The 23,028-nt window shown below is 40.8% G+C and overlaps 1 protein-coding gene across 1 annotated transcript; it reads right to left on the bottom strand.

Annotated features, from left to right (window-relative positions):
* Positions 1-839: 839 nt before the first annotated feature.
* Positions 840-22,779, bottom strand: abcb7 (ATP-binding cassette, sub-family B (MDR/TAP), member 7). Its single transcript, XM_046405989.1, has 16 exons — positions 22,620-22,779; positions 20,820-20,903; positions 20,657-20,734; positions 18,689-18,808; positions 15,709-15,841; positions 13,741-14,009; positions 12,977-13,065; positions 12,710-12,797; positions 9,656-9,830; positions 9,000-9,157; positions 6,993-7,156; positions 6,714-6,843; positions 6,103-6,274; positions 4,462-4,565; positions 3,656-3,763; positions 840-2,201 (listed from the first exon to the last, which is right to left on the bottom strand). Exons 1-16 carry the CDS (start codon positions 22,767-22,769, stop codon positions 1,983-1,985), a joined length of 2,241 nt encoding a protein of 746 aa, XP_046261945.1. The 5' UTR covers positions 22,770-22,779; the 3' UTR covers positions 840-1,982.
* Positions 22,780-23,028: the final 249 nt, after the last annotated feature.

Here is a 23,028-nt window from a genome sequence, read left to right as displayed (position 1 = left end):
ATTTTTATTGAAAATGCGATGAAAATTGTTTGCATTCAAAAGCAAGATGATTTGTAAACGGTTTGAATTTTTCGATACACTAAAGTGAATGTATCATGGTAGCTGTCATTTAAAAATATATAAATCATATCATCATCGTGACATATATATGTTTTGGAGATTCAGATGAGACACTTTACAGATAAAATAACCAAAATCCAACACTGATAACATTTCTCACAATGGTGTGACAGTGTTTCCTAACATTTAGTTTGTGACCCTTCAAAGACATCAACTCACAGCCACTTTGTCATAGTTTACACGCAATTCTGTGAACTCGAAGCATTTAAAGGATGAATGAGAGCATTTCCCAAGATGTTGACCTACTCATTTCCACAGAAGGTAATTTTACCTCTTCAGGCTTCTGAAAATATTCAAAACAAACAGAGCAAGAAGGTAATAGTTCAGCTATGCTAACCAGCAGCTGCCTAAAGTCTGACACTTAAACAGAAAGATAAGAGAAAATCAATCTTCTTGTTAAACTCTCAGCAAGAGAATACACTTACTTCCCAAAATGGTGAACTATTCCTTAAAAGGATTTAAAAAAAATTAAAAACAAACAAAATAAAACAACAAACACTAAAGAGATAGTTTCCTTGGTGTAGATGGTTTAATAAATTTCTGCTGTTTCGTGGTATACTGTATATCATCATATCACTTAAAACAACAGCATGGGGACCTTATTATTTAGACAAAAGCCAACATTTTTTCATGTCTGCAGTGTACTCACAGTCAACATAGTCCAGAAGACAAAAAAACAAGGCTTTACATTGTCTGTATAGTGCAAGACACTGATCTTCTTTGTTTTGTTTTTTTACACATAATAACATACCAAGATTCCTAACAAAATGTGCATATCACAGTCAAAACAGTCCTCAGAAAATGAGGACGTACATGTGCTGTTAGTTTTTAAATAATAACATGTAGCCTTTAGTAAGAAGTCTCATACAATCCAAAAAGCTGGGAAGAGGCCTGTCAACCAAGGCTAAGCGATATGACTGCAAAGTGTTCCCACCGGAGGCTTTCAAGTTGCTGCCTCGTAATGTGGTTCCAACTGTGGTGAAAAGCATTCAAGATTTATTAGAGTTGCTCCTTTTCATTCTCAGAGTGCTATATTTACATGAAGGTGACTGTGACATACTGCTAATTCACCAGGGAACAGTTTTGTTCATATTCATGACATCCACATCCACATTATGTTGTGATTCAACTTGTCTCTGCCAAATTTTATTTTTAGAACATGCACTGAATAACAGTGTCACGGGCAGCGCGAGTTATGAAATAGTGTTTCCTCAAACGATATTCTGCAAAACAACATACTGCAAAACAAGTATTTTAACTGCGATTACCTAATAGCAAAATAAATCGTATTATGTGAGCGTCCAAAATATCACAAAAGCAAAGTAGAGGTTCAGTTTATTTTGAAAATAATTTAAAAGATTAATTCCACAGAAATTTTATATCAACGTCACAACATATGTAAGTCATTACGTGTACTGTCATCTGCTCCAATGCGATGGTAGATGTCAATAAACCTGCTGTCAAAAATGATGAGGAGGAGGGAGCTGGGGGGGAGGGATGGGTGGGTGAGGGGACCATGTTGACTAACAGATGTCTTACACACACGTATGTGATATACAAGGTCTCTTCTGCTTGGCTTCCACTGAGGCAACTGGCATAGAAGCTCCATATCTGGACACCAGCCAGCGCTAAACACACTTGCTCCCTGGTCTGCTCCTCCTCCTTCACTGTGACGTGCAGCGGCCTTTATTCACATGAGTAGGAGGAGGAGATAAGTCGCATGGGTGGGGGCTTGGCTGAAGTGGGTTTAGGTAGTGGGGATGTACCCCTAACCCACTCCCTCCCAGTACAGCACAGACTCCAGCAGATTCCAGCATAGGCCATCTGTGAGGGAGGAAGAGACACTGTGGTGACAACTTCTCTCAACAGGAGCAGTTTCCACAGCCCTTAACGCTGTTGAGGATCTCCTCCTGCAATTTTTTCCTCTCTTCCTCCTTCTGGGAGAGGCGCTCTACCGGCGGCTTCCGCGAATTCTGGCTGTTGCTGAGGATTTTGCTGTTCTGAGTGTTCCACAGGTCGGCGTACAAGCTGTTTGGGTCGCTGAGGAGGGTGTGGTGGTCGCCTCGCTCTGCCACTTTACCCTAACAGAGAATTAGGAAAAAAAAATTAATTAATAAAAGAACAAAAAAAAGAGAGAGAGAGCAGGGAATCAAAGATAAAAGATATGAAACCTAAACTCGCAGCACACATGAAGTCAAAATAAAGAGGCCGTGAACACTGAATCCTATAGTTAGCATCTCTTCATGACCACACAACACTGACCACACTCTCTGCAGAGAGTCGGCTCCCCCCCAGAATCCAATGCCGCCTCCCCAACAACTGTTGCAGTTTCTCTCACAAAAACACAAACTCGCAAACACACATGCGCATCCACACGCAACAAACACACATCCCTCCCACACAGTCAAACACAAATGAAGGCGCCCCCTTCCCCCACCTCCCAAGAGCATGCAGAGGTGTTGGCATCATCTTTTAGTGCACCCAAGATGAGCATGTGACTGCTTCCACTCGTTATTTTAATGAGCACCCCAGGCAGTCCTCTGCTGGTGACACAAGCAAACGCCATGGCGACATCACACGCAAACATGCCTTCTCGCCACGACCCTCTGATCCCCGCCATCTGACTCTGGAAACATGGAACGACACATGCTCTCTCGATACAGTTCAAAGAAACCTCTTCTCATTTTATCCCATCCGACTGTGGCACATGTGGAGAATGTCACTCTGTCTGAGATACATTTCATATTAAATCTTTTCAGAAAATAGCAGACTTCACTCTGAGTCTTTTTCTACTTTATAGTGTCTGAAGCCCAGTCCATTAGGTACTGCAGCGTCTTCTTCTTCACTTCCATATTTCCCTGATGTACAATACAATTACGTACAACGCTCCATCAAGATTCACTGTCTGCTTTTTTAAATGTTCTCTATGTTTCCATGGAACCGTCAGCCTCACTTAAACACATCGGACCAAAAAAAAAAAAAAAAAAACAGTATAGAGAAGCCATCTGAATGGTGATCTCCATTAAAAGACATGCTTAGTCCTGGATGAGGCCTCATCAGTGTCTGGGAAGCTGGCCCATACATTATTAGTCACCGAGACAAACAAGACACGCCATCTGACCAAAACAGCCAGTCGAGTCTGACTGCTTTAATGAGCCCTTATGGAGAAAATAATACATTCAATTCTACTAACAGTGTCCTGTTGTTGTTGAAGTTAATGAGAAAAGCTAAACAAAGCATGTTTTCATCACGTACGTTGTATAAAGGTGACTCAAAATAAATGAGTGGCAAAAACAGAGACTACTTGCTAAATTCTTGTTGCTGGCAGATGCAGTGCACTGAAGGTCAGGCAGAGTGCAGGTCATCATCCTTCCCTTCAATGCAAAACCGTCTAATTGGATTGGCAATTAACACAGTGCATGTTTATACTCAGAAAACTCTGAACAGTCATATTATTCGCTTTTATGAGCCTGACATTACAACTGGGAATGTTAATCAGGGAAGGTTTGAGATCAAGTAAAAAATGAGATTTTACCTCTTTGAGCACAATAATCTCATCTGCGTCCACGACTGTGGAAAGCCTGTGGGCGATGAACACTGATGTTCTGTCTTTCACCATCTCCTTCATTGAACTCATGATGTTCTGGAAGCACACAAAGACAAATAACCTAATCACTCTATTAAGATTTACAAGAGTTTCCCCTAAGCCAAAAGAAAATAGTTCCACTGGTTTGCAATAATGATGGTCTGCAAAAACAATAAAAACAAAAGTGCATGAATGACAGCATATATATGAAATGCACTCCCAAAGTTTGATTAGAAAGACAAGCTAAGTCAACAGAATATTGCTCAGCAACATCCACCTTCATATGCTTTTCTTTCCTGTGTTTACATATGGTAATTCAAAAACACCACTGAGATAAGAAGCAACAGAAAATCTCAATTAATAACCAAGTCTATTGCCACACTCTTTCTCCTAAAGTTCAGGGAGGGCATGCTGAACTTTCTCATTAAATGTAACATTTACAAAGACTGTGGGGTTTAAGCTGAGCTGGAGATTAAGTAGGAGAAAACAGTGGCAGGTGGCAAGGGAGAACATGGGGGAGGTGTGTGTGTCGAGGGGAGGGGGTTATGTCACAGCAAGTGTGTGACGCAGGAGTGAGCTGAGTTATTGTGTACCTACAGCAGGTGACTGAGTGGGTGCTTGTTCTGCTAAATGTGTACGCAAGCACGGGGAGGTGTCAACCTAGAGGTGCAGCACAGAATGGGCATTTGTGGGTATGTTACATATGCGTGCCGACATCTCTCAGCATGCATGTGTTCAAGCAGTGTCAGGCCCACCTCTTCGGTGATGGAGTCAAGGGAGGATGTAGCCTCGTCATACAGAAGGATGGGTGGATTCTTCAGTATTGCGCGGGCAATGGCGACACGTTGCTTCTCCCCTCCTGAAACAACAGAAGAAGTAATAATAATAATAACAATAAAAAAAAGCAAACCAGGCTAAAGACAAAAAGGTCTGAAATATACAGGGTTACAGCAGGTCTCTCTCTGGTCCTTCTTATTGGATAATTACCTCGGAGGGCTAGCACTTGGACCACTCTAATGGTACAGGCTTCAGACTGGTAAAACTCACTTTCATTTAATTGAGAAGAAAAAGGAGCAAAGATTTCTCCCACTGTCTGACTCGGCCTTTATTACATATGAGCTATGTGTGGTCTCTTGAAAGCAAGCAGTATTCAGCAGATATAAATATTGCTCGCTGAGGATATCATCCTTGCAGCCCCCCCCCCTCCTCCCCTGACAAACTCACTGGCAGCTGTCACGTACAGCAGCAGTGAAATTAATGAGAAGTTAGTCATGTCTTTATTTTGTCCGTTCGCTCAGTCACTCGACATAAAGATATCTGTGCTGCCAGTAATTGCATCTTGAATGCTGAGTGAAAGTGTTCACACACTCTGTGTTTACGTGGGCTAACTGACTCGCAGAGCGACGCTAGGGGCCAAGTACTACACAGTCCTGTGTTATCGCTGTGCATCAAAAAAGGCAACACGCCATTAAACAAGTTCACACGCTGCAAAGAACACAACAAAATAACTAAGTTGCTTAAGTCTCACAACGAGGTCAAAATTAATAATTAACTTTAGTTTTATTATTACCTTCTTTTACAAGACTTTTGACAGCCACAGCTATGCAGAACTGTTAACACAGTGCAGAAGTGTGTAAACTGAAAAGGTCCTCTCTCAAAACATGCAATAGGGAAACTACCATCCTAAAATATATTCTCGGCAGTAGACAGAGGACAGTTAGAAGATTTTGGTACTTGTTTCAATTGTTCTAGTAACTGTATGGAGATAACCATGTGTGAAAAGTCTACCTTCAAATGTTGAGCTGTAAAATCATGTCACTGACCAACAATTAGGACCGTGTACCCGTACTTGATACCTTTAAAGTACCAACCGAGATAAACATTCACATGTCAGATATCTCATAAAGTACAACAAAATGAAACAGTTATTTCAGCTTTCATAAAATGTTAGGTGGGTAATAACATGTCGTGTGATGTAGTTAGAAGTTCAGCTAAGTCAATTATTAAACAAACAAAATTTTGTGATGATGTTCTGCTTTTCTATTTTTGCAAATGAAATATGTTTTGGTTTGGTCAGACAAAGTTTGGTATCTGAAGGATACCTTGGGCTCTAGGACACAGTGACAGACATTGTCTCACGTTTTAAAGGCTAGGCGATTCATTTAAAAAGAGAACCTGCCAATTTATCTAGAATGAAAACCACTAGTTTTCACTGCAACAATAAACAGTATGGCCCAGCTCTGTTTGGACATATGTACACACCAGAATTAAATTATAAGCAGCCATTAAATTTTTCAGCTTATTATACCAGCCAGGCAGATGCATAAAACACAGAGCTCTTTTCCTTGCTTGGGCAGAGGAGACCATATTTAAACAGTCACAATAGTGTAGCAAACCTGACAGCTTGAGGCCCCGCTCCCCAACCTGGGTGTCATAGCCATGGGGCATCCTGAGGATAGCATCATGGATGCCTGCTAGACGGGCCACTTGGTACACCTCCTCCGCTGAGGCGTTAATGTTACCATACTGCAGGTTGTAGAAGATGGTGTTGTGGAACAGAACAGCATCCTGACAACAAGACAGTTAAAGGAAAGAAAATGAGGCTTCAGAGAATATTTTTTTATTGCAGCAGAAACAGAGAACTGCAGACACAAAGGCAAAGGTAGGAGGAAGAAAGAGGAAGAACGCAAATGACAAAAATACTGTTCATGTACCATCTGTTCAGTTCAGCCTCTGAGCTCACTGCAGTGAAAACCTGACTGAATTCTACTTACTTCTAATACTATTGTTAACTCTTAATGTTACATTGTTCTATGCTGCCCCCTGGTTGTAAGTAATTATCAGAAATAACTCCCGGCAGATTACATTTACTATTGAAAAATCCTATCCACACACACATGCATTTCACTTGATATACAAATAGCAAAAAACAATCTATTTGTTGTTTATAAAATCTATCTTTTAAAGTGTGTTTGCATTTATTTCATTGTATTGATGTGGCTCAGACCTGAGGTACGACCCCCAAAGACTTTCTCAGGCTGTCGAGGCTGACGTCTCGGATATTCTGCCCCGCGATGTAGATGCTTCCTTGCTGGGGTTCATAGAAGCGGAACAACAGCCGCACAATGGTGCTCTTCCTGCAACCAGACGGGGAACCAAACGTCAGCATTCTTCTGAGCCGCAACCCCACAGTCTACTGATGATATCTGAAGATACGATTGTACTGCACAAATGCGATGACACGTGCCTAGTTTGACAGTCTGTACTTGTATGAAAAACAACCTACCCTGACCCGCTGCTACCAACTATAGCCACCTTCTTCCCAGCAGGCACTTCGAAGGACACTCCGTTTAAGACTTTCTGGCCCTCCAGGTATTCGAAATAGACATCCTCAAAGCGGATGGTGGCCTCCTGTGGTGTGATGGTTAATAGTGGAGCAAGATCTCTCTCCTACAGAAAACCATCAGAGAGTTGAGACACAGGGAGAGAGAGAGAGGACTGACGCAGAACAGGCACAGGCAGACCAGACCTAACATGATGCAACACTACTCCAACACTTTGTAGAGAGGGATAATACTGGAGCACAGAGCCAACACGGACCACATAAAAGAGAGACATTCACAGCGAATTCAGGAGGTCATTTCAAAAGACTGTCTGAATCCTCACACAGTGCCCTTCATGGTGGCTGAAGGACCAAGAGGCGTGAAAACTTGGGATATATACTGGGCTGAGTCACAGTGCTGAGATGCAGTCAAGGTCGGCATTGAATAAAGCTCTGTCCTTACTCAGAGAGTCAAAACCTGATGTGCTACACTTCTATACTACAACATAATCGCCCTCCATCCACTTCAGCCAATTAATACAAATAACTCACAGTCCATTAGTCTAAACAGATGATTATTTCACAAACCCTCCCAACCTGGAAGAAAATCATACATTTTTTGTTTTGTGGAGCAGTTTCAAGTGAGGGGGAGTTTTAAATTATTTTACATCTGCATAACAGGCACACACGCACAAAACAAACCAAAACACATTCAGACAGTAATGGCCCGCTGGGCAGTGCCATTCCATGGGGAATCACAATGGAGTGGAGTATTAATGATGAGTGAAAAATAACTGGACAGATTCATTTCTCCTACCGTAATTACAGGCTAGAGACGGGGATGACATTCATGTTGTTAGGAAGCAAGCGCACACTGGCACTCAAATGTATGACGCAAGATGGCCTGTCACTATAACAATAACAACAACAATAAGTGCAATGAAATGCCTAAAATGTCTCACAAAAACAATTAACCAAACAGAGGAATTAGATGTCTAAAATCTGACCTATTTTGGCCATTTGTAATGGTTAGGTGACAGAATGTACTTTTGCATACAAGTTAGTGTGTGTCTAAGGAGAATCCACAAACGCACAGACAACCATTTTTCATAACCATATCATCATTTGCCATAAACAGTCGATCAAATAATTCTGGGTTTTTGACTGTAGTTCATATAAAACAAGCGACAGGAATATGATACCTCTGGCTCCAGGGAATTATTATTTGCATTTGTTCACTATTTTCCTGCATTTTATAAACAAAACAATGAACTCTTTTAACAAAACTTCAGTCAACAACAGTCCTCATTACCTCAGTGTTTGGAGGATCTAATAATACACATCTCTTTTCACTTTTACTAGCTGAGCAGATGATCTGCACGTCAGCTGCAACAGTAAAACTGCTCTAATTCAAATATCACCATTAATCACTTTTATTGGATCATAACTCCCTGGAACACAGAACAAAACTACACAAGTTGTTAGCTGAAAACCCCAAATTCAATGCTGAAGATAAAAGGAAAAGGAAAGACAGCAGCTTCTTTACACAGCACAAAATTAGTCAAAAATAAAAGGTGCATCAGTTGAAATAACCACTAACCACAACTGATTGATAAATGCTGCCTGATCCCCATTCACACTAATGCAACAAGTAATGTCATGCTCCTCAAATGGCAGTAGAAGGGAAAGCTCCTGAGTCACAACATAATTACTATGTTTGACTACAACATATCATTTTTTTAGACCACAGGTTAGCCATGTAATGTGGCCAAGAATAACACGACATTTTTTCATCTACTCAACCTGTACTGTTGGGGAAAAGGTCTCTATTTGTTTTCTATTTGTGTGAAAATTCTTCTCTTAACATTTTCTCTAGAGAATGGAAAGAAAAGAATGAAAAAATAAAACACAAAACAATTTTGCAATTTACTGTTACGATGGAGAGAAGTGCATGTCTGGCTTACAAGTTACCTTGATCTTGGTGTCAACATTGAGCAGGGTGAAAAGAGTGTTCATGTCTATTAGGGCCTGTCTGGTTTCTCGGTACACTGTACCCAGGAAGTTGAGGGGCAGGGAGAGCTGGAAAAGCAGGCCGTTCACCATCACCAGGTCACCCACAGTCATCGTACCTTTACAACAGCAACAGAACAACTTATAGAGATGCACATAATCTCGCTCTACTGTATCATATTTGTATCACTGGATATGGGGGAAAAAAAACTCAAAAGATTTCTTCTATCAAGTTGTGAAAGCAGACAAAGCTAGTTAGCCTCTGAATCCATCTTCACCTACTGTGACTTCATTTTCTGCATCAAGGCTATTTTCTATTTTATTTTCTATTCATCACACTTTTTCATGGTTGCTGCACTTTGCTCTCACTTAGTTTTTCATTATCCAGTTCACTCAGGGTTTTACTTATCATTTTCATCTGTCCATTTAATTTTTGTTTTTAAGTGTTTCTTATTTCCAAATTCATTTTTTTTTCCATTGTACGGTGGATCACTGATTATGTTTACACCTGGATGCCATCAGCATTTCTTGTTTTTTCAGGTCAATAGGTCTTGAGAGACTCATTTTACAAAAACAGGAAAAAACATGTAAACAAATAAAACCCTTGACCCACTCACCTGCAGCAATGCTCTTGCTGGCCAGCAACATGATGCCAGCGAGGCCGACACTGAAGATGGCACTCTGGCCAAAGTTGAGCATGGCAAGAGTGGATGTGGTTTTTAAAGAGGCTGACTCATAGATCTTCAGGAATCCATCATATCTGTCAGCTTCATACTGCTCATTGTTGAAGTACTGCAGCCAAGGTGAGAATAATGAAAGGGGGGGAGGAGGGCACAGGGCACGGAGACCGCAAAAGGATTCACAGAAGGACAGAAAATGTGTGAGAGAGAACAAGAGACAGACACAAAATACAGGTTAGGGTTAAGGGTTAAGGATGCATGGCGAGCAGATAGGCACTGATAGGCTGCATATGCTCTCAGTGACCATTCTAAGCATAATGTCGGGCTCAGTTGGCTTCTAAAGTTTCAGCTCCTTTCGACTGATGTAATTGCAGCGGGGGGCAATAAAACAAAAACCTTGGATCTGAAGCTCGGACAGAGGACAGTGATTATGGCCAAAGAACAGTTTAGAAAATATTAGGAAATTATAATGGCAAAGAAAGCCTGAACATCACTTGCAGGCTAAACAAGAACTGCTGCAGAGTATTTATCATTGGCACTGTTGTCAGCTTCTGTATTTACATCTCCAACAGCTTACACAGGCATCTACCAACAGAACAAAGATACCTTTACGTGTTATACCACACAAGCAGCTCTAATTTTGATTAAGACAGAGAGCTATCATTTGGAGGAAGAAAAAAAAAACGCCTCATGAATCAGCCACAGCACATCTCTCAAATCCAGCAGAATCACAACAACAACCCTCCTCAACTCTGCTGCCAATTACCTAATATTGCTGTTTATTTAGTTTGCACTATTGTTCCTCTGCTCTGGTTAAGTGGGCGATTTGCCTCTCTAGCTAACGGCAGTGGTGCCGTGATGCTACCAACTTGCCACTGATTTGCATATAGGGAAATGCAGGAAATGAGAAAGACAGAGAGAGAAAGTAGCACATGGAAGACAAGGAGAAGCATCGCAAAGCACCATGTTCAGGTTCTCATCCAGCCCTTTGTGAAAGTGGAACGGATTTCTGAGTGGGCGGAGATCTAATTACATATGCACACTCACAGCTCAGAGTGATGCTAAATCCGGCCGCATTGGCACAGACGACACAAAATAACACAGAACAAAACGTTAAGAAAAACAGGACACAAAATAATACAGCAAAGAAAATAACATGGGTACCAAAATATATCTGGAGCAGCCAAAAAAGCACCCGAAACTGGATGGTGATTATGTTTATATGTGTACTATGTACAATGAGGTTTACCTAGAAGGAGCCTTAAAGCAGCAAAAGGTGAAAAATCAGGACAGCCATGCCACAAACAATGTCTATACACACTCCACATCAGTTACGTGTCTGCAAGAGCACACTCATCCATACTTTACTCTGACTATCAGCAGACATGTCGATTCAAAAAACAGCCCCCGGTGGCAGATATCTCCACAGTCACACAACTGGAAACGAAAACTGAGACATTATTTAGTCACAAACTAAAAATGGAAAATAGTCCTGACTGTCCAGTCATAACCATCTCAGTCAGACATTTACAAACAAGATTTCTGATTGAAAGATGTAAAACAGAATGTGATTATTTGCTAATACTCAATCATTCACATGCCAGGATGAGGTGAAGTTCACCACTTTGTGAAATGAATGAGTGTATAAAGGATATTACTACTTGGGCACAGGAACTTTTTGTTAAAAAAAAAAAAAAATGTTGGTAAACACAGTTAGTTTGCAAATGATTGCATTTTGTTTTTATCAGGATGCACAAAATGATGGACCCGATAATGGCAAAATTTATATTTTCAATTATCGGCCAATAATAAAATTATAGTCATAATATCATATAAATAGAGCAGATGATATGAAGCCAAATTGTTTTCATTGACTGAACAAGTACAGCATCTGCACCCTCCAATAAAGTAGGTGTTGGTGTAAAGTTGGTGCTGAATTTTCCTAATAGTAATTAGCAGGCTTTAGAGAAGCTCAAAGATAAAAATAAAACAAAAAAGAGAGAGAGGGAGAGAGGGAGGCTTGATCAACTGTGTTGTGTTACAGACAAGCCAGTCACTGTAAACGTCCTTGGTGAGCTGTGAGTCCTAGAAATACCATTTTGCAGGCATAGCTAAAGGTTCACTTAACGTTAGCTTTCTCGCTTTCTGAAACTAGATTAAACAATGAGGCAACAATGAACAAATGGACACTGCATTATCTCCATAATGTAAATTTGCTAAGGTATCAGATGATAAAAAACTGATCTCATTTGAAGCCTTTTGCATTTTACTGGAGTTTTTCTCTTGAATATTTGAGATTGACTACTCACACCACTCAAAACTGATAAGTATCTGAGTTCTAAGGGCCACAAGGTGACTGTATTGCTCCAGTTCACATAGCAGAGGTACTTTTTCCAGTCATTTTAAATGTATATGTATTCATCTTTATTCAGACAGGCAACCGTTAAATACCCAAATAATGAAGCAGAATATTTATGAATGAAAAAAAAGTTGCTACTACTCAGCTCCAAACCTGTGGGCTTACGCTGAGTGTCACACTGTTCCATAATAATTTGAGGGAATACTATGACCTTTAAAAGTAAAAGCTGGTGGTGACTTTCAATCCTTTTAGCCATAAATCCCACTCCTCTCACTCAAAAACATAAACTTGGTTGGCTTTATAATTTAGGTTTTTAACTTGCACATGAACCTTTGCATGCAACAATGGAGAGAGAGAGAGAGAGAGAGACAGAGAGAGAGAGCTTCTTTGATTAAAAGGCAAATTTTGACAATGGCAATCATGCCACACTATTACCACAGCCAAGCAAATATTTGTTCACTTCACTGTGGCTGGCAGGAGAGAATAGAAGAAAAAGACTACAAAGGAGGCCATAAAAGGAAAGATTGACGAACGGAGGAGGGGAGAGGATGAAGAGTGTGGTGGTGGTGTGTGTGTGTGTGTGTGTGTGTGTGTTTGGGAGGTGGGGGTGGGGTGGGGGGTTTGAATCTCACCTTAACAGTCTCATAGTTAAGGAGGGAGTCAATAGCTGCGTTGCCGGCTTCATTGTCTGCTTGGTTCATTTCTATTCGAAATCGAGTCCTGAGTGCAGAGACACATTCACAATCAACTAAGCACTTTCTACAGCCCATATTTCAGCCTATGAGCGGACATTGTTACTGTCAGGGCAAAGAATTTCAAGTGATAACAAAGTTAAACAATAAAGCACCTATCTGAAGTACATACAGACACAGGACTAGCAGAAGCATCATAATTTTTACCTCCACTGAGTGAAGAAAATGGTGAAGAGGGTGTACGCGGATAAGGTACCCAAGGCCACTGCTGCAAACTGTCCACCACATTTGTAATACTGTGGAAGAGAAAAGCACAGACAAAACCATGGGATCTCTTACACATCGCGACTCAACAGCTTTGTGATAAAAAGTCAAGCAACCACATCAGACCAATGGACCCCAACGTTGGCGTCACAAGGCATTCTGAGACTGTACTGTTTTTGACCATTCCACTATGAAATTGAGTGTTACAAATGGAGGGGAAACTACAAGACCTAATCGTGTTAAAGCTTTAGCTATTTGGGCAATGGAGTCTGCCCTCATTACAGGGAAGCTGACATTATGGTCCTGGGAGGAATAATAGCAAGAAGCTATAGATGAGCTGTTCTTTCAGTGGTGGCCAAGGAGCGGGGCATCTTTTCAACGCACAGGCCACTGAATGATCTGTGGGATTCATCACTGACACCTAATGGGCTCCATGTTCCATCCAAAGGTTCATGGGGATTCATATTCCATTCATAATGTAAATGAGACAATATCCCCAAAAATTAATTTCCAGACAGTCTGCTGTCAGGGCCCTGTGTCAATGTGACGCAGGGCCCTGAGCTAACATTCAGGACTGAAAGAGTAAGAGCAACAAGAAATGAAAGCAAGAAAATTTTAAGTAGCATTTCTGGTAGTGTGCAACAATGTTTAACTTTATGATTACCATCATTAGCATCTGTGTGCACAGATGTCACCGCAAAACTCACCAAAATAGTACTGACAAGGCCCATCTCGAAGACTGTGGGTCCTAGATTGAAGACAAGCGCACTGAGGACAAACGAAATGCCTCGTGTGCCGCGGTCGATGGCCTTTGACAGTGCTCCTGTCTGGCGGCTGAGATGGAAACCCAGATCTAGATTGTGCAAGTGCAGGAAGACATTCTTGGCGATGCGTCGGATGGAGCTCTGGGCCACCTTGCCAAACACAGTGTTCCTCAGCTCGTTGAAGAGGGCTGCACAAGCCCGTGACGCGCCATCTGGGATAAGCGGACAAGACACAGAGTTTATCACACCTGCTGTGAGAAGCAGGGAGGTTTAAGCAGAAGGGCTGGGCAATATTGAGTGAGAATATATCCTCATCCTAAACACTGAGGACTACTGTGTAGCTCTAAAGTGATATGAGGCAGCAAAACAAGAATCTGACCCCTACCTTTCCATGTCATGTAAGATGTAATACAGTACTGACAGCTGAGACTAGACAGGGTGGAGGCTTGTCACCTGCTCTTAAGTACAGGCTTGTATAAGATGGCAGGGCAAGTTTTTCACATCATCTCTGGTCTGCAAGCACTGCAGTGCTACAGCAGCCTCCCTAAGCCTCTGTAATTACAAAGCAGGATGCTGTCTGAAGCCTCACCACTATGACAGGCCAGCATACTGCAGACTGAGGGGAGGGAGGGTACTGGAGGGTATACAAGTTTGTTCAGGCCAGTGGGCTACATGTGTGAGCAGAGTACTAGAAGAGGGGGTGGTGAGTTTCAGTAACAGTGTCATGAAAAAATGTGACTATGAGTTTTCAGTAAACAGGCTTAATTTCACCACTGCCTGATTCTAGACTTTCCCTGGCTGACCTGTATGACGAACTTGTGTGCAGGCAACATGGCTTTTCTTTAAGGTAGTTTTTATTGTTGCATATTTTGGGATTTATCTGAATGAAGCTAGCTGATATGCACTTCTGTGTAATAGTTTAAGTTAAATAAAATCACAAATCCCTTGTCAATTATTTGATCCTTGTCATATGCTGTTACACTAGCAGATGGCTAGCATGACTGTCACATATGAATATTAGTCTGTGTTTGAACGACACGTGGCATTCCTTCCATGATTTCACCAAGTTGAAGCTGTGTGCATACATGACTTGTCTGCTGAGACCAAAGTCGCGGCAATAATCGCTCTGTCTGCCAGTCTTCAGGGGGTTGTAATGTGGCGTTAAATAGGAATGCTCATCTAATGAACAAATGTCCACATCTGACAAAGTAGGGCCCTTTCAGCCATATTACACTCGTCACAGCAGGTCCCCGAGTGTCACAAAGAAGGAACAAAAATGCAATACCTTTCTTTAAGAGCATCCCCTTCATTCTTCCTTGTCATCCTAATTTGTCCTGTCTGGAGCCCTGTTTATGTGATCTAATTATTCAACAGGCCGCATTAGCATGCTAGACCTAAGGGGGCTCATTAAAATAAGTGGCTGCAGTGCTAAATGCACATTGCATCCGAGTCGATCTCACTCAAGGCTGGGGTGACTTATACCATGGTATGGTATGGTTTTATCAGCGCAGTGAAAAACTACTATTATCAGGAAGGAACTTCACATTGAAGCTACATATCACGACTGACCCCTCCTGTATTCGCAGTGAAAGAAACACCCTTGGCCTTTGCATAATACACACAAAAAAATCCAACCACTTTTAAGAAGGACACCGATTTCTTCCCCCACCGCTTTAGACATGTTTCCAGCTCTGTTTGCCTTGGCAGCACACAGGTAGATTAAAAGTCATCAGCGCTCACATTAGGGTGGAGAAGAGCACAAAATGTACATAATGTCAGAGAGAGGCAGAGGTTGCCGAGTGGCATTGATATGAATGTGTTGGGAAAGGTCAGCCTGAAGATAATAGGCAGTCCCACAGTCCCCTCTGATGAGCGTGGCACCTGCCAGTGCAATACAAGTCTGGAACTCACAGCCAATCAGCACCGCCGTTGCCATGGTAGTCACAGTGCTTGGCGCGTCATTCAGGTTCAGCATGTGTCCCGACATCTGGTTAAGCTCGTCCACTGCATACTTAAACATGAAGGGCACCATCACATTGGTGATCTGAGAAAAGGGAGAGGGAGGGAGAACAGTGGAAAAAAAAATGAGAGGAAACAGATTCAAATGGCCTATTAGACAGACATATGTTCAACACAGTCCAATGCCATTTTTCTAGCCATCTGTAGAGCCTCTCTATTTATGTATTTGCACCACACAGGCTTAGAAAGATGGATTTCCACTATTGTAAGGCAGTAAATCCAACACTGCCCACTACCCAGGCTGATTCAAGGACATGTATGTACAGTATGTGCTTATGTATGTATGCTATATGTGAGTGTGTGTGTGTGTGTATTTTTCCCGAATGGCGGAGCTGATGCTAGTGAGGTGACTGGTGCTTCCTGCTAATGGAACTGAAATGGTTATTAGAGCTAATTAAAAGCACAGGGACAGCTGTGTGACTCAGGCTAGGCGGTCTGCTGCGCATTAGGACAGCCAGAGAACACAGCAGCACACCGCAGCTTTTTCATTTAAACCTCTCTCCCTCTAACACATGGGAGGGTTTTTTTTCCCTTTTCTTTTTGTTCTTTTACTCCTATCAAATTCTGCACGAAATGATTTTGATAAAACAACTGCACAAATTACATAAAAACAGTAAAAATAATAAACCCATGGTAAGTCTTCTAAAGAGAAAAGACACCTAACAACCTTTTAAACTGCAAAAGCTAAATCTGCCAATTCAGGGTTCTCACATAACACATTTGGGTATTATACTAAGGCAAAGAAGTCCTCTGGGTCCCTCAAGCAAAAACAATATCTTTGCTACCAAGACAACAGAACATGACACAAAAATAGCCCAAGCTATTATCACAGGGCCAAAACACGTCTCCAATTTGACCACTAACTAATGATAATGTTGGATGTGCTCTTTAAATCCATTAATGGCCGACTTGAGATTAAATCAACACCATGTCAATCTGAACCTACCAATATGTCATCTCATAATATTACTATATTATTACTATATATTACTTCAGGCTATCAAGAATTAGCTTACAGTGTGACACAAATACATGCGCACACAGACAGGGAGGACTTCATTTAAGGCAGACAAAAACAAGAGCTTCTATATAATCAGTTATTTGAAATGAAAATGTCACCGACATTGCAAAGTGCAGAGGTGTGACTCACTGTAACCACATAATTATTCAGTTGATTTGAAAATTGCCACCACACTGCTGGTGGTTTCAGTTCAAACTGACAAATCAAGGCTAACTCCAGCCAAGCAGCAAAATAGGAGAAGATTGGATTGCATGCGTGTTCTCTCCATCCTTAGAAGACACACACACAGCCATGCTGAGTGGCAGTAATACATGCTTATTTAGGAGCTGTGAATTTGTGATTGTTTTCCAGGGCGTAAATTAGAGACCATCAACAAAGGAAGAGGAAATACATCATGCACTGCTTGATGCTTGCAATTAATTATTTAAAAATTGCTATCTTAAACGCATGCTGTTTTTAGTTTAACACAGTAGACCAACCAATGGGGAGTCCTTATGTTGGGTGGCCAATGCAGAGAGGTTCCATAATTTGGCAAGGAGGTATTAGGAATCACACCGATGCTGTGAGGTATTTTGACATTGGCCATAACTAAAATGCTGCTATACTGTATCGTGACAGAATCCTCCACGTAGAAAACAACATCAATGTAGGTCATTTTCAAAATTATCAACCTTCTCAATATCAACAAGCTGACACTGTAAGCGGTGTGTAAAGCTAAGACTAGAGGTGATGGCCGGTCCCAAAAGGCTCACCAGCCATTACAGCAACCCAAAACCAACATCTGCCAACAATGACAAGAGACTTTGCTTTTCTATTGCTTCTGAAGCAACAGGACTTTTTATGAGCAGTGACCACTAATCCTGACCTACCTGAACAGACTGGCAGTTGACAGAGCAACATTTAATTCCCACAGTCATTTAGGAGGTTAATATTTAAAAAGTTCATGTTTGGAAATACAATAAAGATTTTTTAAAAAAGGTAAACATTATGCAAATGTTTGAAAATCTGATGCCTGATTTTGTCTTGGTGTAGCATGTGGATACCTCCGAGTGCAAAAACTACAGGCATTGAAAAACTGGTTTGTTTTCCCCCACCAGGATTAATTTTACAACACTGCATGTCACAAAAGAAATGCTGTGTGAGCAGTCAACTCTCAGCTGCTGGACTTCAGAGCATCTTATCAGAGTGTAAGATTCCCACAGCAGTGTCAAACAACTATGATTTACTCCTAACAAATAATCAAACCAGACTATACAGGCAGGAAGGAAGGGCTGCGATCATCATCATTTTCTTCTTTTCTTATTTTTAATCATCTTAGATAAGTTCTCTGCTCGGTGTTTGCTAGATTTGTCCCTTTGATTTTGTAATGTTCAAATTTTATTAATTAGAACACTTTTTTAATGTCATTGTGCATTCTTTTAAGCCCAAACAGTAATACAGCAAGCTTGTAATGGAGTGTATCTGGTAAAGACATTTTACTGAAGTAAGATGTCTTTACCAGATACAGATACTTTCAGCTTGACTGAGTTGTTGAATATGAGAGAAAATGATTCTTAATGTTATCATGGAGAGCAGCTATTGTAGGAAAGTTACTTGGACGAAATCAACATCTACAACGAATGACATGGAAGCAGATAAAAATGGTTTCAGGTTGAAGACTCATTGTCATCAAGGATAAATATGAAACTGGAATTTCTTCTGTGAAGATAAGTGGCTGGACTTTGAATAGAAATATCATCAGCTATGGGATATGCATAAATAACGCTGCTTAGCCCCCATTAAACAGAACAACTTACTTCACATGACAGAAAAACCACACCTGAATAACCATAGCATTGCCTGTAAACTTACCTTGGCACCTGCGAGAAGGCCCAGAGAGATGGCAACACGTGCCCGCAGGTCTGGTCTATCCTTTGGCCAAACATATGACAGCATTGCAGACAGGATCTGTGTTGAATTCACCTCCCTCAGCTGTGGTAAAAAGATAAGTGAAGAATAGTTTTTATTAGGCTATAGCCCATACTTTCTATCTTGCTTTATGTTGCCAATATATTGGTAACTAACTTGCATTTTGATTTTGGTGTGACAATCATAATAGTCTAAAGATGGCTCTCTGGGCAGACACATGGAACATCAAATGTCAATGGGAATCCCTTGGGAGAATCTGGGAGAAGCAGTGACAGCAGAGTCTCCAGGTGGACCTAGGAATCCAGTCTGACACTACAAGTCCCAAGAGACACCTGGGCTGTCATCCCAGCTGAATTTGAAAGCACACTGGTGCCAACATGGCTGTTTACCCATGCTCCACCACACACCTGCCACGGGGACTATCTTCGGGCCAAAGAATATGCAGTAATTCCTCTAATCCACTCAATATGGTGGCAGCACCATACAGCAACACTGTATGGCAGCACTTCCAAGCAAATTACAATGAAACTGTGCCCAACACCTGCCTTTAATCAAATATGATCAAGCATTATGAGACACTGAAAAGAGAGGATCAACATTAGCATTGGAACGCACGACTGACGTCCCTGTACCACATGTAGATGAGACCAGTTCATGTATAATAAAAGTTTAATTTTATTGAGTTAACAATATCAATTCAAAGAGTTTGTCATGTAGAAAGATGTAGCATACACTGATTATGTGATCATAGATAAAGAGATGTCCACTCAAGGGTTTAAATGATTAGTTAACTGATTCAAAACTTCTCTTTTTCAGACTGTGAGTAAAAATACCTGTGTACAGACATTTAAAGAATATAAACAGAGAAATGATGTACAGTATTAAAAACCTGTCGGATTTTATTTAAGAGGAAACAGACAACTTTCCCACCACTTGGTATAATTTCTGAAGCCGCAGTCGCAGTAGCAACAACATAAGACAACTGCATGAGCTTTCTCATTCATTTAGCTTACAACGAATGACATGGAAGCAGATAAAAATGGAGTCAGGTTGCCCTGCCTTTATTTTCCCATGTGATTTCATGCCCAGTGGCCAACAAAATTGTATAGTAAAAATGAGGTATGCCTTGCCTATTGCCACTTAATACTACAGTTACTACTACGAATACCTTAGACAATTTGTATTATTTTAAATTAACATATGCTCTTTGTTAAGTGTGCATTAGGGCTGTACGATTTTATCGATTCTCCGACATATATCGATTTTTTGCTTACCCAGAAAGTATTGATTTTTCATCCACGTGTATCGATACATTAAGCCCCATTCAAATCCCCTTTGTCAGCCGGACACTAGCTTTGCTGTAGAGCTTTTCGCGCAAGTTACCCGCCTAAATACAGGCGCCGATGTATTTCTCCTCTTGTTGCACTGTCTGAGCTGGCATGACTGAGAATGGCGAATATAAATGCTGCACCTTCATCCTTAAAATCAGATGTGCAGGAGTACTTTGGATTTAGAAAGAAAAAAGTATTACTGTATATTGTAATGTAAACTGTAAAGTAAAGTAAAGTATACTGTATATTGTGTAATTGATCGATGTTTTCAGTTTTCAGTTCAATTAATTCAATCCAAGTCAATGGAACACTCACAAGATGTCACCAAAATCACTGTCCCTTCAAAATCTGAAAATGTTCATCTTCATCTTCAGAAAATGATGCAATGTGTGATGTGTATCGAATCGTATTGAATCATATCTCGAGCTGAATATTTTGTATCGTAAGATTAGTGTATCGTTACAGCCCTAGTGTGCATGTGCAAAATAGGTTATAATAATAATATAATAATAATAAAATAGTACCACAGTGTTTCGAGCAGTCTGAATGATCTAAAACGAAAGGCAGGTAAAGTACTCACCACATTTTTTGGGTCTGCATTTAGCTTTCCTCCTGCATGTCCATGCCAACATGTTCTTTTGTCTGTAATCTGCAAATGCTGTAGAAACATCACACATAGACATTCTATGTTTAATTCTGCCAACGGACACTAATTCATGTTTTTTTTTCTGAAAAGAACTTACTTTTGTCGCCTCCAAAATCCGACGACAGTTTTCGCTCCTGCTTGTACTCCATGTAACTCTTCGTAGGTGTGGATGGGAACTCAGCTGAAACATATGAGATGTCTTATTTCATACTGATGTTTCTAATTTAGGCTGATTCATTTTTTATAGAGGCTTCGATATTCAGAAACAATGAAAACAAACAAACAAAAAAAAAAAACACAGAACAAATAAAACATCAACCAAAAATGATAAAGTGCAAACACAAGTAATTCCAAATACAAACAAGTAAGCACTACAACAACATTTTCTTTCCTGTGTGTTTTTTGCAAAAACGCTCACAGTTTAGGTCAGAGTTTAACGGTTACGCAAGAGTTGGGGACATGCTGAACAAATATGTATCTGGTCAGAGGAGATGTTTTAGGATAAGCCTCAGGACTGGTTTGAGAAGGTTCCATAAATGTTTTGACTGTTGCTGTTTTATTTCAACATTATTATTACTATCACTAATAGAATTCATTATAATGTACAATTTCATGCTGGTTACAATGAAAGTGAAAGAAATACAAGTTCAGACCCTTTCTGAGCTTGCGACACAATGTTCAGAAAGTTTCATACCTTTTGTGACTCTGAAACAGCTTAGTTTAAGCACAGACTCTGCCAGTTAAAAACTACTAATCCGCCTACAGAGGCCGAGTGCTTGATAATGCGAGATATATTGTGGGTGGGTTAAGCATACTGAGCTTAAACTTACCCTGATTAGCACCTACATTTACACCAAGGCTCTTACAAAGACCCATGTCTTTATTGGTATAGCTTTATTTACTTGAAGACATGATATCCTCTTATATATGAAAGCATGGCATATCATGTAAACAAATACTGTAAAAAATATCACATTTGAGCAAAGCATAATTTGTCATCTGACATTAATTTTATACATTTACTTACTCATACCAGTGCCATGCAAATTAGCTCACGTCACAAAAACTCAAACTGGACCAAAATGATTATTGTTAGTAAGGGAAACTTTTCTTTTCTAAAGAAAATAAACTCAACTGACAGTTTAGCAAGTGCACCATGGCAAAACTAATGCAGTGACCTCGCTGATATAAGTCTGGAGCACAAAATATTAGAAACACCTCTTAGCTTTCACGAAGAGAACATTTAAAAACAACGAAGGTACCATTTATGGCAGGGCTTTTAAATCAGACGGCATACATTTTATCATGATAATGGCAGCATCTGAGTGTTTATTTTAAAAGTAAAGTTGCCAAACACTGGGCAGGCTGTTTCAACGCGTGATCACAGTTACATCAGTAGAAACGTAGGGTCCCCTGGGAGGGACAAACAGAAAGTCTTATCTCATTGAGTGACTCCTGTCTGTCGGCACTCATAACACGTGACTAAGACAACTGACAGGTTACAGTGCTAAAAAGTGGCTAAGTTACACGGTCAGTTGGAGCTGTGCTAAAAACAGTTTACTTCGCATGCTGTCAAATCTACGGGATACAAACAGAGCGGACGCTCTTGTCACAACTAACAATTATGTGTAACAATAACGCTGAGGCTGACGCAAGTAACTCAACTAGTTAATATTAAGTTAGCCAGCTAGCTAGCCGTTCAAAGTTCGAAGATGGACGCCTAGTTGAGTACGATTATATTTACGTGACATCGATGACAATTGTAGATAGACGAGAAAGGCTGATCAAACAATCTAACTTCCCTCAAAGTTAGAAGCACTTTCCATCTCTGTCCTTGTTTGAGGACTGTCACACCAAAAACACAGTGTCCTCTCCAACCGGCCGACGACTCACTCACCAGACATGTACTTTGGCGTTTATGGACCGTCCCATTTTCAGTGCCACTTTTGTTCCAAATGTGATATGAGCTCGTCTGTCGAAAGAGAAGCGCTAATTTTCGTCTTTGGAAGTGAAAGCCGCATTTCAGCGGTACCAACATCGGCGCCATGTTGTCGAAGGAGGAAGGCGGTTTGTCAACACGCCGGGGACGTCATATCCGTACGTCGGCCTTCGTCAGCGCCGTCAAAGCTAGCAAGTAAGCAGCTTTACTTGACTCTACATTTTGGTGGCTATATCATCCCATACTTTGTTTTTAAAACTACGCGTTTGCGTATTTAAAGGCTCGTGAATTTGGTCCAAATTGGCATTTTCCCAAGCGGCAAGCGCGTGAATCAGAGACTTTTACGAAACAACGACAGTCGAAGCTA

This window comes from Scatophagus argus, chromosome 12 (assembly GCF_020382885.2).
Source record: "Scatophagus argus isolate fScaArg1 chromosome 12, fScaArg1.pri, whole genome shotgun sequence".
Classification (NCBI taxonomy): Eukaryota; Metazoa; Chordata; class Actinopteri; family Scatophagidae; genus Scatophagus; species Scatophagus argus.
This window is presented reverse-complemented; position numbering and strand designations above follow the sequence as displayed.

Bases quoted from the DNA above. Each gene is read 5' to 3' on its own strand.
- abcb7 (XM_046405989.1), bottom strand. From the start codon at position 22,769: ATGGCGCCGATGTTGGTACCGCTGAAATGCGGCTTTCACTTCCAAAGA. The intron at 15,842-18,688 runs GTAAGTTTACAG...CCCTTTTCTCAG, and splicing joins GCCTTCTCGCAGGTGCCAAG to ATCACCAATGTGATGGTGCC. The intron at 6,275-6,713 runs GTCTGAGCCACA...TCTTGTTGTCAG, and splicing joins CTTTGGGGGTCGTACCTCAG to GATGCTGTTCTGTTCCACAA.